Below are 19,288 nucleotides of genomic sequence, written 5' to 3'. Positions count from 1 at the left end.
AAAAAGAAACTTGATGAAGAGAGTTGTTCTTCAGTTTTTTGCTCTTCAAGCATAGGTTAAAACGCCAGGGAAGAAGGAGGAGGCCCTTGGCATGGCTCATCTTCTCCTGGAACTGCATTGCATCACTTGCAAGACAGGAGGAGAGGACATGAGACAGCTCATCCTGATGTCCTTTTAACAGCACTTGGTTAAATGCATGGAAATTCATACACCAGCATCCACTGCAAGGAAATGAGCAGGTGCCAGAAGATTTTCTTCTACACTCACAAGAAGTGAAAAGCCATGGGCGTGTTTTCTGTTTTTAACGCCAGCAACGTTTCACAGGCCAGCTCCCTGGAGAATGGCAGCAACTGGACAGCAGCAACCCAGTTCAGCCAGCCAGGCTGGAGGATTGCTCTGTGGGCCATCACCTACTCCTTCATCGTGGTCACATCCATCCTTGGCAACGCCACCATCATCTGGATTATTCTGGCTCACAGGAGGATGAGGACGGCGACCAATTACTTCATTGTTAACTTGGCCCTTTCGGACCTGCTGATGTCCGCCTTCAACACCATCTTCAATTTCATCTATGCCAGCCACAATGTCTGGTACTTTGGTGAGGAATTCTGCAGGTTTCAGAACTGGTTCCCCATCACTGCAGTGTTTGTGAGCATTTACTCCATGACAGCCGTGGCTGCAGAGAGGTAAGAGGCGAATGGAGAAGATGAGGTTCAAAAAGATCCCCTGTAAATGATGAAAAAATCATTGCAATAGTTTGGCCCCCAGTCTGTAAGGTGCCTTATCAGCAAAGTGGAAGGAGTGCCAGACTGTGGGGTTTGATGCTACTTATGGCATGATCCTCTAGTTTTTTCCCTGGTCTGAATCCCCTCCAAATCTGTAATGAGTGGAAGTGGCTGGTATTTTTGCTGTTCCCACATTATTGATCATAAATTGTTTCCCAGTCATCCTGAAAACCCTCCTGTGGCAGTGTTGGGTTTTTTTAAACCATGAGACAGGTATATCTGGAAAAAGGAGAACATGCTGCAGGCTGCTGAAACTATCAGCAGCCCTAATCCTGCTGTGAGTCCAGCAAACCACCAGAAATAATGGGAATTAGATTAGAAATGGCAGAGTCTGCTCCCCTGGTTCATTAGAATGACTTTGAGAGGGAAGGAAGAAATTACAGTGATTCTGTTTGACTTCTGGGGCAATTGAGTATTTTCATAAAATTCACTTCCAACTGCCAAGTCACTTTTACTTAAGCTTTAATTTCTGGAGCCTGACTGTGTTTACAGCTCATTGCTAAATAGCATGAAGCTGTTTTTCCTTTTTACTAGAAAGTGGCCAAAAGCCTGTGGGAGTTTCCTCCCTTGAAGGCAATGCTGTGTGCAAGAAGCAGGGGAGGTTATTTCCCTTTAGGCTTCCTGGCTTCCTTCCTTCCTGGCTTCCTTCCTTCCTTCCTTCCTGGCTTCCTGGCTTCCTGGCTTCCTGGCTTCCTTCCTTCCTTCCTTCCTTCCTTCCTTCCTTCCTTCCTTCCTTCCTTCCTTCCTTCCTTCCTTCCTTCCTTCCTTCCTTCCTTCCTTCCTTCCTTCCTTCCTTCCTTCCTTCCCTACTTCCCCTCTCCCTGCTGCAGCCTCACTGGCAAGGACTTCCCTGGGGCAGCCTGACCCGGCAAACTACCATCATTCCTTTATCAAAGGAGTGAAATACCATCATTCCTTTATCAAAGGAGTGGAATACCGGCACTCCTTTATCAAAGGAGTGAGATAAAGGCACTCCTTTATCAAAGCCCTGCTGTTGACTTTGCACTTTCCTTCAGGTTTCCCTGGGGGCAGCAGGGATCCAGCCTCCCTCTGGAGCCCCCCAAAAATCTTTTCTGCCTGAGCCACAGGAAGCAATCACAGACCAATCAGCCCGGATAAACAGGCTGGGAGAGGGAAAAGGGCTTTTCTCACGTGTAATGCCCGCTGAAAGCTGTGCAGGAGCTGGGGACTGGGCACAGGACGTGCCCTGGCGTGTTTGTCAGGCTGCAGTTGTCCAGATGGAAGCAAATCCCTATTTAGAACCAGTGGCAGCTCAGTTTTAAACTCAAATACTCTTTTGCTGCTCCTGGCTGTAAATCAAGGGTTGTTGTTTGCTGCTATATTATACATGTTGTCTGACAAAGAATATTTTTAAAAAGCTGTTTCAGCCTGTTGTCACATCTTCTTACTCTTGTTCCTTAGGGATTTTTGGTGAAAGCACCTATATAGCCAAAATCTCTTTAGTCATGTGGCACAGATCAGAAAGAGAACTTGGCACCTCTCTGCAAACCATATTTAGCTATTCTTTGGTTGGCCTTAAAATAGATCCTGACACTGTCTCCTGGAAACTTGACGCTTCCATTTATTGTTAAGAGAACTTGTGTCCACTCCAGCCTCAGTGTTTAACTTCCATAAAAACAACATCTTCTGAAGTGGTTTATTTTAAGGAAGGAGGCTGAGAAGTGATAGCTCTAAGTCACTTTTGTCTGGGATGGAAAAGCCCCTGGTGGTATTGCTCACTGTTGGGTTCAGGATCACTCCATTTCCCCATTCCCAGAGCAGCTGTTCCCACTGCAGTGCTCGAGGCAGAAATGCAGCCTGATTGATCGGCTCCAGTTTCACACTCTGCTCAGCAAAGTCTCCTATGCCCTCACTGGAAAGTGCACCAGAGGGTCCAAAATTCATCTTGTTTTGTCTACATGGATGAGGAGCATAGAAAGATTGTGGTCCCAGCATCCTGGGATGTCACAGGGCATTGAGAGAGGGCACAACAAGCACGAGCAGCAGGGAGCAAAGGCTGTGCTGCTGCAGCAAGAGGGGCCAGGAGATCTCAGCAGGTTTGCTAAATCCCCCAGCTTGCAGGAGCTCACCTAAAATCACAGCTTGCCACAGGGTGCACCCCTGGCAGTGGGAAAGCCTGCACCCAGCCCTCTAACACCTTTGATGGCTGCAGTGACAGCACAGTGGCTGGCATAATTTCTTCCCAGGATTTGCCATTCACTGAGGGTCACAGGTCATCATTTCAGACACTTTTGTGGGCAAATAATCTGGAGAATATCCACCAGTGGATTCCTCCCTGAGCAGACTGGAGCACTGTGCTACACTGCCTATGGCAAGCTGAGGAAAAGTGAGGTGACATGAATATTTTATAGCTAAATAAGGCCCTGCACTGCTCACTGTGCTGCCTCTCCTGGGCAGAGCTCCCTACCAACAGCCTGGCTAGAAGACAGCAAAATTTGTCAGATTTTTCCTATGAAAACCAGGAAGCAATGGGCATTTTGGCATTTTCCACCCTACTTTGCCTTTGTTGCAACCATGACAAAGAATGGGGACAGCATGACAAGAAATGCATAATTGATTGTGTACTCGTTACAACACCGTGCATTTCCACACAGGAAACTTAAAACCAGAGAGCTCCTGAGTAATCCAATAGTCAGATGTGCCTGAGGGCTCTGAGCAGGTGTGGGTGAAAGGGGCAGCCCTTCCCTGCTCTGCAAGCACAAGTGGCAGTCACAGAGGCAGGCAGCAGAGTTTTCCACAGCTCAAAAGCAGTGGGGAAAAAATCAGGGTAAAGGATATTCAAGAGCCCAGCCTGCTCTTGTGCTAATAATGAAGCATCAGAGATGGACATAATTAGGAGGAAAAAGCATCTTTGGCTGGGCTTTTGCTGGTAAGGCACTTGCAAAAATAACTTAAATAAAAGAGCGAGAATGCTTTTTACAAGGGCCTGGAGTGACAGGATGGGGGGAATGGCTTCACACTGATGGAGTGAAGGGTTAGATGGGATATTGGGAGAAATCCTTCCCCTGTGAGGGTGGTCAGGCCTGGCACAGGGTGCCCAGAGCAGCTGTGGCTGCCCCTGGATCCCTGGAAGTGTCCAAGGCCAGGTTGGACAGGGATTGGAGCAGCCTGAGATAGTGAAAGGTGTCCTGCCCATGGCTGGGGATTTTAATAATCTTTAAGGTGCCTTGCAACCCCAAACCATTCTGGGATTCTATGAAAAATTCCCTAAGGGGAATGCTTGCAAAGCCTGTCTACAGAAGACATAAAGGTCTGCTCCCTCCTCACACCAGCAGCATCCATCCATGTGGGTTTAATAAATCCTGCCCTAAGACTTGCAATCATTGTCTTCAGAAAGGATTTCGTTCCTTATTACTTACAGCCTGGAAGCTGTCAAAATGTCTATATTAATAAAGCTCACTCACTCCTGGTGAGTTTTACACTTGCTGGGTTTGTTGTACAGATTGCCAGTCTCACTGTAAAAGCACTGCACCTGTGTGTTGCAGGTATGTGGCCATCATTCACCCCTTCAAGCCCAGGCTGTCTGCTGGAAGCACCAGAGTCATCATTGGGATCATCTGGCTGGTGGCATTTGGGCTTGCCTTCCCTCAGTGCTTCTATGCTGAGATCACCATGGACAATGGCACCATGAAATGCATCGTGGTCTGGCCTGATGATGTGGGATCCAAGCACCAGCTGGCGTAAGAGACACCATGAAACTCCCAATTCTGCCTAAAGTTAAGCAGGAAAATCATTTCAGCTCCAAACTGCTGGCTGTGGGGAGCACTGGGAGAGAGAGCAGCAGAATGTGGGGCTGGGGCAGCCCATCCAAACTCCATTGGAGCCAGATGTGCAAAAAGCTGCCAGGTGGTGGTGGTTCAGGGTCATCCTGAACCTGCCACCCTCCCCTGCTTTGAAAACTGGTTATAATGTCCAGAAATCATACAGACAGGCCTTGGGGAAATTAAGAGAAACCAGTGCAAAAATCTCTAAACAATCAGTAAATCCTGGTTTGAGAGGTTCTGGATTTTCTTCCTCTGTCAGGCAGGAGGAAACTGGGCATCTCTAATGCTGAGAAGCCACGTAATTAGTTAAAAATTATGCTGCTCTTTGTGGGGGAAAAGGAAAATAAAAGAGAGAGCAGCATGTTTCAAACATCCCAAGGTTTTATAGACATATTTATCTGGGCACACATCTGCACTCCTGAGGGTTCCAAAAATCAGGGTAAAGAGCCCAGTCTGCTCTTGTGCTAATAATGAAGCATCAGAGATGGACATAATTAGGAGGAAAAAGCATCTTTGGCTGGGCTTTTGCTGGTAAGGCACTTGCAAAAATAACTTAAATAAAAGAGCGAGAATGCTTTTTACAAGGGCCTGGAGTGACAGGATGGGGGGAATGGCTTCACACTGATGGAGTGAAGGGCTAGATGGGATATTGGGAGAAATCCTTCCCCTGTGAGGGAGGTCAGGCCTGGCACAGGGTGCCCAGAGCAGCTGTGGCTGCCTCATCCCTGGAAGTGTCCAAGGCCAGGTTGGACAGGGCTTGGAGCAACCTGGAAGAGATTTTAATAATCTTTAAGGTGCCTTGCAACCCCAAACCATTCTGGGATTCTATGAAAAATTCCCTAAGGGGAATGCTTGCAAAGCCTGTCTGCAGAAGACATAAAGGGCTGCTTCCTCCTCACACCAGCAGCACAGCATAATTACTAATGTAATTAGTTAAAAATTATGCTGCTCTTTGTGGGGGAAAAGGAAAATAAAACCTGAGAGCAGCATGTTTCAAACATCCCAAGGTTTTATAGACATATTTATCTGGGCACACATCTGCACTCCTGAGGGTTCCTGAGCCTCACAGAGATTATTTCCTCCTACCTGAAAGCAAGATTGTTCAAACAGATGAAACAGGCCATACCCTGCATTCAGGGGATCTCCTGGGATTACTCATCAGTCAGAGCACACCATGCACCTTTGAGAAATTTATCAAACAAAAAACATATAAATTTATACAAAGAAGCAATGGAAGAGATAGTGGAAAAGGAACAAATCAATTACCAAAGTGCAAACAGTTTTTCAAACCAAACCCCACTGTGAAGGCTCCATGCACGTGGGACATTTTCCCTGCTCACTCTTCATCTCTGGCAGGCAGCTGGGTGCCTCCTCAATTTAGCTATTACCAAATTAACTGATTTTCACACTAATATGTGCCAAGTTCCACGACCTTTGTGTCATTTCGCCCCAGCTGCAGCATGTTCAGGCAGTGGTTGCCAGTTGTTCCCCACTGAGCAAAGAGTAAAATCAGGCTCAGACCTCTCATGCTGGGTGATGTTCCTCCTCCTAGGGGCTCCTTTTTGGTACCCTCTGGTGCTTTTTGGGGAACAGTGTGCCAGGCTGCTGTGGATTGAGGAGGAGGGAGAATAGATAACCACAAATACATGAGTCACTGCTGACTATTCCATTCAGATGAGAAGCATGAGGTTTATCTCTCCCACATCCATGGCATGGAAAGGATTCAGCTGAGCTCCCCAGCATGCTGACAAAGTCCCTGTGGGCTGCAAAGGCTGGTCCTGAGCGTGGCAAATAGCAGGGCAGGTCCTTTCTGGGATCTCCAGCTGAAGAGCAGCAGCTCCTGACCACAATCCATCACTCACCAGCTCTGTCTCCCTGAACAGCCTCAGATCTGCAGGTTCTGGTATCTCTCCTAGAAAGGAAGTGGGGAACATTGCTCCCCAGAAATCAAACTGGGTGATGGGGTTGTTGAGACAGATGCCTGCAATGCAGACCATGGAGAAAAAGCCATGTGCAGCTATTCATACCAGGCCAAATAACAAGGAAAAGAAATATTAAGAAACCCAAAAAACCCTAAAAATAATTGAGAGCTAGGTTCCTGTGTTGACTGCGTGCCCTCTGAATCCTTTGCAGTTGAATAAACCCATCTTTCAAAATTTCTAGACTTCAGAACATAGGAAAATCCTTTTATGAAGGAAAGATGTGCATAATTATGACAGAAAGAAGTAAAGAAAGAAATATTAATAATAATTTTTAAAACCCCAAACAATGCACTACTGGCTGCCAGTGCCTGAAAAATATTGGCTATAAAGGATATAGAAGTTTATTAAGGATATAGAGTAAAGAACCTTAACCACAGAGGAATTTTCTTCTGGTGACAGGTTAACTTTGCAGCAAAGTAGTAAAGCTACGAGACTGAGAATTTCTTTTTACATGTGCTCAAACTCAGGCTCCCATCCTCCCTTGATGGGAACCCTAAAAGGGCTTTGCTGCACTCCACACACAGCATTAGACCTTCAAAAGAGGAACTGCTCTGAGCACAGCAGGAAAAAGTGGAAGAAAGGCAGGGATGAACTGGCACATCTCACAAATATAATATTTTCCTCTATGCAGCCACCAGTGTGGTATTTGCAGCCACCCCAAGGAACAAACACCACTGCAGGCCCCAAACCCCATTCCAACAGCAAAGCTCTCATGTGAGGAGTGACCCCAGAGCCTGGTCAGACTGAGAAAGACCATTTGTACCCCCTCAGTCTCTTGGGGTCACTGCCAGCAGCGTGTGCCAGAGCCCTCCTGCCTAATCCTGCTCTTCACTGTGTTTATGTTAATTTGGCAGCTGCTGGAAGGGACTGAGCAGGTTGTTCCCTTCCCATAAATGGTGCTTGCTCAAACTGATCAGCCCCCAGCAGGAGGGAACCTGGAGAAGTCTGTGGGGTGGCACAGAAAGCTCGAAAGGGCTGAGGTTAAAATACAGCTGAGGGGATGAGTGCCAGTGCCTCCAGCTGGAGCAGAGCCTGAGTGCCCTGCTGGGGGTGCTACATGAACTCTGTGTGCTCACAAACAAAACCAGCCAGCTACACAAACACAGGCAGCATCCCTCCCTCACTATCTGCATTTTGTGCACCCTGTTAGCAGCCAGATGCCTTCCACAGTCCCTGGTCTGCCTTTTTTCCATTGTTGTCACTGCTGCATTTGTGGAGTTACTCTATAGTTTCTGGACTATTCCTTTCCCATATCTGTGATTTAAGGGTTGTACTTTTACCACCATGTCTCTCTCTCTCTCCTGGCTGCAGGGGGATAGCAAAGCTCAGTGCAGGTGGCTCTGGACTGCAACCCTCTGCCAAAAGATCAATGATGTTACTCTGCCTTGAAGGAGCAGGGACTCCAGCCCAAGGACCCCTCATCACACCACCAGAGAGATGAGATTTTGCTGCTTACAGAGGTCCCTGTAACAATAATTATAGGCAAAATTTCTTCTTTGTGGTTTCACTAATGGGAGCCAGCATACATATCCAAAAGACAATTTCTGAAAGAGCTCTGCAGGAGCCACACTGACTGTGAAAAACTGCTTGTTCTTCTCTTTCAGGTACCACATTGCTGTGATTGTGCTGATTTATTTACTGCCTTTGATGGTGATGTTTGTTGCATACAGCATTATAGGAGTCACTCTGTGGAGCAGCACAGCTCCAGGCAGCCACCTGAACAGAGTCCACTATGAGCACCAGGTTAATGCCAAAAAAAAGGTCAGAAGTGAAACTTAAGTATCATTACTCCCAGCACACCAGCCCTGCTGGCTCCAGTTCCAAAATGGAGCTGGTGTTCCATACAGAATCTTGTGGGATTGGGCTCGAAAGGTTAACAAAATATTTTGGGACCCAAAACGCCTGCAAGTTTAAAAAAAATGGTGATGGCATGCACCAGGCAGCCTTCAAGGAAGAAAGGCTCACAGCAGCAGGCTGGCTGCCCACAGCCCTTAGACCGTGAAGAGAATCCACACAGGATAAACCAGGGTGAAACTCTGGGCAGGATGGAGCAGTCTCAGTGCAAGAGCAGCAATCTCCTGTCCCTGCACATCTCCCTGGTGCAGCTCCAAGCAGTTCCTGTGCAGAGTGCACTCAGTGCCCTGGGAAAGGTTTGCTTTAACCCCCGCCCTGTTCCATCACCAGGGCACTCCCTCCCTGCTCCAGTTTCCATGGCCAGGGCACTCCCTCCCTCCCTGCTCCCAGTTTGCATCACCAGGGCTGGTTTCTCTGCCACAGCAGTCCAGGTTTCTTTGCCACAGCAGTCCAGGTCCACATTCCATGCTCTGCACTTTGGGAGGGCAAACCAGGCTCAAAGTGACACCTGCACTCCCCACTGCCCCAGCAAGCCCAATCACCCAGAGCCCAGGAATAATCCCCTTGGCTTTGTTTTCCTAGTTTGTGAAGACCATGGTAGTAGTGGTGATCATTTTTGCTGTCTGCTGGCTGCCCTATCACATCTATTTCATCCTGGGGAGCTTCAAGGAAGACATCTACCAGCAGAAATACATTCAGCAGGTGTATCTGGCAGTCTTCCTCCTTGCCATGAGCTCGACAATGTACAACCCCATCATCTACTGCTGCCTGAACCAGAGGTGAGCCCAGTGTGAGCATGTGTGCACAGAGAAAAGTAAAATCTCAGCCTGAAAAAAGCATAAATCTCTGGAGTGAGAACAGCTGTGATTTTCAACTGCAGTCCTTAGGCCAATGAGACAACTTAACTTACCCTGTGCTGATAATGTGAGATGGCATAAACTCTGAGCTTTTAACTCAGCCTGTAGCATTTTCTGGCTCTGAATAAAGCCCAGGCAGCAGGCACAGGATCAGCACAGCCACATTTGCCCCCGTTTCCACACACAGACCATCCTGCTCCCAAGGGAGGGATCTGCAGTCCCTGCACTGCATCTGCTGAGCTAATGCTGGGCTGGCTCAGCCTCCTGCCCTTCCCAGGCCAGCCCCAGCACAGTCCTGGGCTCACCCCACGGGTGGGAAGCAGGAGCAGCCCACGGTGGCTGTGGAGGTGCCGTGGGGAGGTGTCACCACGAGGGAGCAGCTGGGGGAGCACATCCCCAGCGTGCCAAGAGATGTCCCTCTTGCTCTGCGCTGCAGAGCACAGGGAGCTGCTCTGGCTGCCCGCGGATCTCCGTGCTAAATCCCGCATCCACAGCCCCCCCAGCCCTCTCCAGGCTCGCTGTGAGCTTCAAAGGTAATAAATAGTTATCAGCACAGGCCCTGAGCAGTGTCGCTGGGGCTGCAGCAGGCAGTGCTTAACTCCAGAGTGATGCTGCAAGGCTCGCTCCTGTGAGCTGGCTAAAGAAGAGTTTTGCAGCCCATTCACCCAAACTGCATTTAACATGAAGCACACAAACATGTCCTCCCCCTCCTCTCTCAGAAAGCAGCTTCCTCATTTAATTATTAATAGGGTTTTTTTTAAAGCTCCCAGTGGGTAAACACATGTATTTTCCTCAGCTGTTCTGTGGCCCACAAATGCAGTTACCAGCACCATCTACTGAGCACATCAAACTCCCTGCCATTTCACTGATCATGTATGTTAACTTAAAATACAGGGAAATCTGAGTCCCACAAATGCAGTTACAAATAGCATGGCCAGCACCATCTACTGAGCACATCAAACCCCCTGCCATTTCACTGATCATGTATGTTAACTTAAAATACAGGGAAATCTGAGTCCCACAAATGCAGTTACAAATAGCATGGCCAGCACCATCTACTGAGCACATCAAACCCCCTGCCATTTCACTGATCATGTATGTTAACTTAAAATACAGGGAAATCTGAGTCCCACAAATGCAGTTACAAATAGCATGGCCAGCACCATCTACTGAGCACATCAAACCCCCTGCCATTTCACTGATCATGTATGTTAACTTAAAATACAGGGAAATCTGATCAGAAACTCCTAGTGCACCTCCCTCCATGCTTTCATGCATTTGGCTTTTCACCTCATTCCTTTGATTTCAGCAGAAATATTTATTTCCATAATCATTCACAGGTAGGACCAAGCCATGAGTTTTTTCATCCTCTGCACAATTAGAAAGATCATTTCACCACTTAATTGCTTTTCTCCCTTTGCCAGGTTTCGCTCTGGATTCAGGCTGGCCTTCCGGTGGTGTCCCTGCATAAAAGCAACTGAAAAAGACAAACTTAAACTTATGTCCCCATCTCTCTACCAGACAACCCACAGGAAGTCAAGAACAACAAGTTTCAACACAGAAACTCAGCTGAATGAGAAAGAGAAGACATCCTTTACCCTCACCCAATTAACACTCTGATTTCCTGCTCCTGGTTCTGGCTCCATCCCATACACCAAGCCAAGGCAGCAGATCTGCAGAAGCCTGAAAATCAGGTCTTTTTCTCTGGAGCAACTCTTTCCTACAGGTCTTCTTTAGATGCCATCAGCATTGAAGGCAGCGTGTTGATAACACTTACATCCATGTAGGTCCAAGCTGCAGGTACAAGTTTAGCCCTCCCTTACATCAACAACTGCAATACAGAACAGACATCAGGCCCAGGAGGCAAAAAAATCAGGAAAGCAGATCTGAGGCAGTGCCAATCAGGAGAATATAAATTCTTCTCTTCTACATTGTGATCTCCTGATTTCTGTTCCACCAGGACATTTGAATTCAGGAAAGAGGCAGTGGAGCAGAAAGGCTGGGGCTCACGTGGCCCAGCTGGGATGGACCCTGGGGCTGTGTGGGCAGCCAAGTCCCAGGGCTCAGCAGCCCCAAGGCACTGTGGACCAAAGCCTGTTTACAACAAAGGCAAACACTAACACGCCCAGACTGAAAAATCCAGCCTGCCCTCAAAATTTTCTGCATTCTGGGATTTTCATGCCTGCAATTTCACCAGCAGAAACAGTTCCTTAAGATGTTGTCATTAGATTTCTAGAACCCTTGTCCCAAAATATGATGTTAGTTTCCTATTAAACCATGCTAAAGTGATTTCTCTTTCACATTAATTGTGGTGCCTAATTTGGAGAGTGAGGCTCTCAGAAGCGTCAGCAGCCAGGGATGGCCACTGGCTTGGTCAGGGCTCATGGATCCAATCAGAATCCACCTTCTTTACATCCTTTTAGCCCTTACAGCAGTGGTCCATTGCTGTCTTTTCCCAGAGAGTCCCTTCACCTCCCCTTTCCAGACTTACCCCATATTTATCCTCACTGCTCTTCCCAGGTATGAAAATAAAAGCTGGAATATGTCATCTTCCCAGCCTGAGGCATTATGTGCAGGCACACAAACCAGGAGAAGCTGAAATATAAACATTATGTAAAAGTAATACAGTGTTTAATAATGGTGTGATAGGTTAGCACCTTCACCTCTCATGACAGGTTTGTAAATAATATCACAGAGCCATACCTTATCAACTAAAAAGCTCCTGTGAGGTTGACAAGATCCAGTTATTTGAAATATTCTGCTTTGCTCAGTGAAAGCCAAACTACAAAGTGCTGCCAGGCTTAAATTCTGCAGTAAATCCAGAGAAAGCATTCATGGCTTGAACTAAAGAGTACTCAGGGATACGATTTTCCCAAGCCTGCTCCAATACAGGTACGAGATATATGTTCTTCACTTCTCCACCTCCCTGGCCCTGTGGAGAACAATTATTTCAACAAACTTGTCCCACAGTTTGGACAAGAGAGCCCAGGTTCCTCTGAAAAGGTTCACAATTTTAAATCATTCCAGTCCACCTGGCCAGCCCTCTCCCCAGGCCAGCCTGCTCTTCCCACAGCTGCCCTGCTGGAGTGTGTGCTGGGCAGAGGGAGAGCAGCAAGAGGCATTTACCAATTTTTGGTGGCATTTAGGCCAGCCACCAAAAATTGGTAAATGTCACCAAGTCACTCTGCCAGTGGGACTGAAAACCCTTTGGGAGGGATGCTCTGCCAGGCACACATGGCTGGGACCAGGCAGAGACTCCTGCTCTGGGGAACTGAAGGACAGCTACTCACAGAGCTCAGTATCTGATATATGTGAGCTGCACTCCCCCTGCCCAGCTGCTGTGAGTCTAAGGCCTTTAAACTCTGCAGCTTTCTAATGCAGAGCTTTTTAGATTAAACAGGCCTATCCTGAGCATCCCAGCTTCCCCCTCCCTCTTCCATCACACCTGAACATCCAGCCAGAGCCTGTTCCAGATGCCCCAGAGTCACACACGTGCTGCCAGTGCATCCCTGTGCAGTCCCTGGCTGGCACTGATGTTTTCTGACACCTCGAGGCATCTCTTTCTCTTGGTTGGGAGCAGAAAGCAGAGGATGATTTCTTCAGGTTGCAAAAGGAATTCTCTGTGCCCTGGTGGACTCACAGTGCAGATCCTGAGGTATTATCTCATAGAAACAGCTACAGTTAAGGAAGCAGAGATGCTCCAAGCCCTTGTTACATGGCAGGCCTCGTTATTCCTGTGATACATGAGTCATGCCCCATGGTAAGTACATGCAATTCTCCATTAATAAATATAGACAGGGTTAAATACCACACAGCAGTAAAGACCTCCAGGTTGGCAATAAATCCCTCCCCTGCATGTTCACTTGTGCTCTAAGTAGCAAAGAGTCCCTGCAGTCAGTAAAGAAAAACACTTTGAAGAATCTCATTTTTATGGCAAAGGAATGAACAAAAAGCACAGAACGGGGTTCAGAAGTTCAGAAACACTTTATTTTGCCTTCTGCTATTTTCTTAAGAAAACAAAACAAAACAAGGTCTGCTTGTTTTAAAACCCATTCAAAAGGCTTCTGAGAGAACCCCAGAGGAGTAAGGAGCAGATGACATTACAACAGTGGTATGCAAATGGTCTTTTCCCCAGGAAATATAAGATTCTTGTATTCATATTGCAGTAATTACAGCTTAACAGTTAAGAGGACTGTGATTTTATTCACCAAGCCTAAAAGCTTTAAGAAAGACATCTCAGTCATTGATTGGGTAACATTGGAGACATTTCTTCAGACAGTTATAGCTTGTGATTCACTTGGAACAGTTTCCTAGGGGTAAGAAGTAGTCTGGAAATGGAAATCCCACCATGTCTCCCTTTGGAAAAGAACTGCCATTCTTGTCTTACCAAGCACATCAACTATGGTCCACGGTAGGAAAAGTTAGAAACACAAACTCACTCCCTATTTGTTATGAGCTGGATCCAATAAACAAAACGATCTATGCCAGCATCTCCAAAATCCACAGTCACCCTGAGACCAAGTTTAACTTCCACTTCTCCTTCACCCTCTATCCTGCTCTGAGCCTGGCCCTCAGGTGCCAAAGAGCTCCAGAGCCAGGTCCCCAGGCACGGCTCACACCACCCCTACAGCACTGCCAGCGGCAGGCACAAGATCTGCAAACCTCCAAGCAATTCAAATGCAACGTGTCCCCTGTGCCCAAAAAAGTTTCTCACCTTCTTCTGTCTCCTGTTTGGGGTCATAGCTGCACATCAAGGCTGTCAGAGACTATTCAAGCTGTAACATAAAACGTGTTATTGGAGAAGCACAGCTTTAGTGTACGCAATAGGGGCTTTCATCTAGCACAGCCCCATCACAGGCTGTGCCAGCCAGGGCTGCAGAGCACCTGACACCGGGACCGAGCCGGCATTAACCCTACACACACAGGGAGCTCACATGTCCCTCACAGCCTAGTGAAACCACACCGCCCTCAGTGCAGCACCCCAAGGCTTTCCTGCAGCACAGATCCCCCTGCACAAGACAGGGGCACCCAGACAAGCCACAGGGCCCCTAAGATTTGGGCGCTGTCAGCGCTGTGCCTCTGCTGAACTACGTTAGGAAACACGAGGCACGGGGACCTGTGTGAATCTGACCCCAAATGCCCGGGAATAAAAACACACACACAAAACACAGGCACCACTGGGATTAGGTTGCAGCTCTCCCTACACAATAGCTCTTCCCAAAGCACTAAGCCACCAGCCAACAGCACCTCTTCCAGAAAGAACCACTAAACACCAGTTAACGCACATCAAAAAAGTTTAATATTTTCACAAGTATCACGTAACACTAGTACCGGAGCTACTAGTGTGCAAAGTAAAAAGATGCTCTACCTTTGCAAAACCAGTTAGGCATGCAATTTTTCAGGTAGACACACACTTAAAGCTGCAATGACTGTTTGTGACTTACAGGTTACTTTACAACATTCACTCACGGTGCACCATAATGCATATTGAAATGTTATCGATAGGTAGGGGCAATCCAAATCTTAGGGAGTGGAACGAGAGCAGAGAAGAGCAGCCTGCAAATCTCCATCTACTTTCTGCAGGAAAAGGCAGCAGGGAAAACCATGTGGACATCTCAAATTCATTTTTGGTAGAAGAGTGGGAATTAAGGGCTAACTGTGTGGTCTCCCTCCTTGCAGAAAGTGGCGTGACTTACAAATGTTACTCAAGATGTACCTTCCTAACTGCTTCTCAATTTAAGTGATGGAAATATAATAATGCAAATATAATAATGGCATTGACTGGACAGAGGACAGGGTACACCACGTGTAAATGATCTGCTGTTGCCTTTGTCCTTCAAATAAGCTGCACCCAATTTTGGCTTTTTGGGTTGTTTACGCACCCGGGTCCTCAAAGGCAAGATCAAAACACAACCTTCCTCTTCCTTTCTGTGCACTAACTCTGGCTGGGTGTCTGTGTTCTGAGTGACTGCTGGACAGCATTACAGATTAAAGCTCTGTGTGGAAGCAAATACCCATTTAAGGCGAGAGAGGGAAGCAGGCGCATCCGGGGGACGCGGCTGAGCTGCAGGTTTGGTGGAAGGGCAGCTGCAGTGCCCCGACCTAGACTAACAAGAAGAGACAGGAACTATTTTCTCTAAGAACCCTTTGACAGAAGAACATAGCACAGCCGTGTAGGGAGCACAGATCTATCGAATTGGCAGGTCTGGAGATTTGGATTACCCCAGTCACCAACCTCTCTTTAGGGATTTCTCGCCGAAACGTGACGGATTTCGCCCAGGAACACAACACTACTCACAGAAGCAATGGGGAATACCAGTGGAACCAGGTCTGTGGGACAAGGGTGTTTACTTTCACCATGACAGGAGGCATCAAGGAAGCAAGTAAGTCGTGGTGTCAAGTCCCACTACAGAGTTACGTGCGTGCACGGTGCTGACACACCAAAATGTTTTCACAACCGCTTGAGATGAAACAACAGCAGGTAGATAATGCAGGAGGGAACTGTTGCTTCCCCTTCACTTAAAAGCATCAACACCCAGCTCTGGTGGTCAGCGTGCTGGCAGTGTGCTTAACAGGGATGCTGCAAAGAACACATTTGGTACGATGCAACGGGAGCTCTCAACGCACATCACTTGGGGGCAATTTCGTCTCAGACAACAACTGATTTTTGACAACTGCAGAAATTATAGACTGGTTTTTTTTTTCCATGACCTACAGATGGGGAAGGTACCAACAAGGTGAGTAAGAAACATGCAGATTGGGGTCCAGAAACAGGAGATATTATTAAGAGCACACATTCTATCTTGTATCCTATTTTTTTTTATGTCATTAGTTGTAATTTTTTTTTTCCCCCGATAAAGCAGTGAGTTCTGAGTTTTTTACCAGTTCTGACTATGCAGTCGCTGCTTTATGAGAAACACAAGACAGAATTGAGGCCAGGGTTGTGGAGTTCAGTTCTGCTCAGCCTCACGAAGCCTGCATCCCACGGCTGTGATGAGCGCTGCCCCTTTCCCGCTGCCGTCCTCCGACAGCAGGAAGGTCACGTCGCAGTTGGGTGCCAGGTCTTTGACTGTTTGGTGCATGATCCTCGAGAAGCTGTGAAAGCAAACAAGGGCAGTGAGTGAGGAAGGTCCTGCAGCAACTGTGGAGCACTGCCATGGGCATTTGCGTCCCCTTTCATCAGGCTAAGAAGTAAAATGTTGGAAACCAGGGTGGATTTGAAGCCTGGGAGCAGTAGGAGTTACAGGAAAAAAGCCCTTGCATCCCAGCCCCGCCTGTTTTGTGTGAGGTTAACTGGGATCACTAATCCACAGCAAAGGGAAAAGAGCAGACCACATAAGTCCACATAAGTCCTCTCCTTCCCACCCATCTTCCTTCATGCACAGTAGTTCTCTTCTGCTCCTGCCCCCAGCTCTTTTAGACTCCTGCCCTCATCTGCATTGCTCTGCAGCAGCTCTTCTGCACTGGACACTGAACAGAGACATCCTCCAAAGAGGCACCAGGCATTTCAGCACTGCTCTGTCATTGCCTGTCCAGAGCCAAGAGATCCCTTCCTTGCTACAGAGCTTCCATCTCACTTGGCAAACCGTGTCCCCTACAGTTTGTCACCACCCCAAGAATCTTTCACAAGCCATTCTTGATCCTCTCGTTGCCCTTCAGAAAGCCCTGAGCCCCCTGATTAAGACATTTTTTCCCCTGGCTCTTATCCCAGCAAACGAGAGAGTCCAGTTGGGAGCATCAGGAGAAAGGACGCACACGCAAGGCACAAACAAAAGCGGAGAAGGCAAACACTCACTGTGGGTGGAGTTTGTAGAGAGTTCCATCCACACCAACCGTTATCTCCAGGCGCTCCAACCCTCTGTTCTCCCTAATTTTATCTACAATGGCAGCCATTCCAGCCCCACAGAGCTGGGCTGCTCGCCTCGACACCGCCCCGCAGACTGTCTTGACGATGATGCTGTCGTCGCAGGTGCTGTTGAGCCCTAGCTGCTGGAGGATGGTTCTCACCTGCAGCAAGGCTAACCTGTCACTGTGGGAGGAGAACACCGTGTCACAGCTTTCCCTCAGTCAAGCCATAAACCCCACAGCACTGATGGTGCACCCAGCCCAGGCAGCAGCCTCTCCTGACAGCACAAGTGACCCCAGGGAAGGCAAATTCAGTCACCCCTGCACTGTGCTGCAGGGCAGGACAAGGGGGCAAGCAGCAACACAGGCTCCAAGTCCAGCTCTGCACTGCCTCCCCTTCTCTTTTCTTACCATGGGGCATTCCAGGAAAATACTTTTAGCAGTGACCTTGGGGTGTTTTTCCCCCGTGAAGCCTCAGAGATTGCTTTAAAATACAGAGTCCAAGCAATAAAAGCACAAAAACACGCAGTAAGCAGTGCTCACTCAGCTAGTGCTCATTCAATTCCACAACTGCAGCTAAACACACACAAGGGGCCCAGGAAAATGGCTTGATTTCCAAACAAGGAAATAAAATGATAGCATCAGGGAATCCTTCTAAGCCCTTCCCAGGGTTTAGAAGTGAGCATTGCTAGAAATTCAGCTGATATTGTAAAGAATCCTCCTGCACACAAACACAGGCTGAAACCCAAATTCTCTCCAGAGAAGCAAGCAATGCTCTCCAGCTTTCCCTCCCGTCCAGCAGCATCACCAGATGAACACTACTACACTATTTCACCTCCCCTGCAGTGCTCTTACCTCTCAATCTGAGAAAGGAACTTGGTTTCAAAGATATGCCTGGTCTTCAGTGTCTCTGAAATCTGGCCTCGGAACAGGAAACCCCGTTTGGTGAAGTCGATCAAAATATTGCGAACTATTTCCCCCAGGTACATCCCACTGATCATTTTCTCATACCTGCAAACAAAGACAGCAGTCCAGCTCAGAGGGAGCCCACCCATGTTTGCAAAGGCAGCATCATTATCAGCCAGGTGTCCTGTGCACAGAGGGCTGCAGGTACCAGGGCCAAGCATCACTCCTGGGACTCTCCTTATCCTGTGCTAGACAGAGGTCTGCAGGTGGAAGAGATTTCCTCTCTCTACCCTGAGGCAAGACTGGAAGTGGGAAACTTGGGTCCTGTGTGCAGAGTTGGAGGCTGAGAGGGGTTCAAGACAGTTTTGGGACAACTGGTTGCCTACTGGAAACCAGGTGCTTGAATTAACTGAGGAGCATAAACCAACCCTGGACCACCAGATTGCCAACTTGCAGGTCAGTAGTCCTGTGAGCACGCTGGACATGGTTTTTCCCATCCTTTATCTTGCACAGGGATGGTTTTTAAGCACAGGACTCCCTTTAAAACACTGCATTTGCAGTGACTGTACCTTGTGGTTTCCCAGTAATTTTGCTGCATGGAGCCACTGAGCTTTTTCTCTCAGGAGGTCTCAGCTATGTTTTGCTCTCCGTCCTCTCCTGCTTTGAATGGAGCATTTTGGGGTCTGTAAGTTGTGTCCTTACCAACAAGAACTGAACAGCCCAATTTCCTGAGAAGGGCATTCAGTGATGCATCCTTTATTTCACCTCCTGAAGCTCCACAGCAGGGTTTGTGCCCTGGACTGAGCAGAGCCCAGCACGCCATCCTGCTGGAAGCAGGCCATGCAGTCCATTTAATACCCTGAGCTCTCTTAAGCTTGTACCCAGCAAGTGTCCTCCCTCCTGAGTGCCTGACTATCTCTGGAATAAATTATTCCCCTGGCAGTCTCCAGTACTGCCTTTGGCTGCTTACTCCATGCCAACTCTGCTGCTGCATCAGGCTCGCTCCACGTCTGCCCCTCTGGGTCTGTTTGAGCCTCAGCTTCTAAAGAGCTTCCCGTGGGACTTGCCAGCTTGTCTGTATTCCTCAGGTTTTTGTGGGCAGATTTATTCTAGTCACAAAATCTTTTTAAAAGCTCCTGGCATCAAAGCACTGCTGCAAAGAAATGATGAAAGTTTGTAGTCCTAGCAAGCAACAGTCTCAGCCTGGTTTTATCAGTGCTGGGTACTGGGTACACCTCCTTGTCAAGTTTTTCTTGAAGGGGACAGGGAAGCAC

At 47.9% G+C, this 19,288-nt stretch overlaps 3 protein-coding genes across 3 annotated transcripts in view; 1 reads left to right on the top strand and 2 right to left on the bottom strand.

The window, feature by feature from the left end:
• The window catches only part of TSPAN15 (tetraspanin 15), a 35,598-nt gene extending 24,537 nt beyond the window's left edge, over nucleotides 1-11,061 (bottom strand). The window contains exon 1 of the mRNA XM_066554550.1: nucleotides 11,041-11,061. Within this exon, the coding sequence (XP_066410647.1) occupies nucleotides 11,041-11,046 (6 nt within the window). The 5' untranslated portion in view covers nucleotides 11,047-11,061. The remainder of the gene's footprint in view (nucleotides 1-11,040) is intronic.
• TACR2 (tachykinin receptor 2) lies at nucleotides 268-11,106 on the top strand. The gene is made up of 5 exons (XM_066554551.1): nucleotides 268-686; nucleotides 4,292-4,486; nucleotides 8,157-8,313; nucleotides 8,989-9,185; nucleotides 10,688-11,106. The coding sequence occupies exons 1-5, from the start codon at nucleotides 283-285 to the stop codon at nucleotides 10,881-10,883; spliced, it is 1,149 nt and encodes a 382-aa protein (XP_066410648.1). The 5' UTR covers nucleotides 268-282; the 3' UTR covers nucleotides 10,884-11,106.
• Nucleotides 11,107-13,228: 2,122 nt separating this feature from the next.
• Nucleotides 13,229-19,288, bottom strand: part of HK1 (hexokinase 1) — a 38,668-nt gene continuing 32,608 nt past the window's right edge. Inside the window, exons 16-18 of the mRNA XM_066555034.1 lie at nucleotides 17,964-18,119; nucleotides 17,059-17,292; nucleotides 13,229-16,358 (exon numbers count right to left, since the gene is read on the bottom strand). Coding sequence (XP_066411131.1) covers nucleotides 16,214-16,358; nucleotides 17,059-17,292; nucleotides 17,964-18,119 — 535 coding nt within the window. The 3' untranslated portion in view covers nucleotides 13,229-16,213. The remainder of the gene's footprint in view (nucleotides 16,359-17,058; nucleotides 17,293-17,963; nucleotides 18,120-19,288) is intronic.

The sequence above is a fragment of the Molothrus aeneus genome, chromosome 8 (assembly GCF_037042795.1).
Source record: "Molothrus aeneus isolate 106 chromosome 8, BPBGC_Maene_1.0, whole genome shotgun sequence".
Taxonomy (NCBI): Eukaryota; Metazoa; Chordata; class Aves; order Passeriformes; family Icteridae; genus Molothrus; species Molothrus aeneus.
This window is presented reverse-complemented; position numbering and strand designations above follow the sequence as displayed.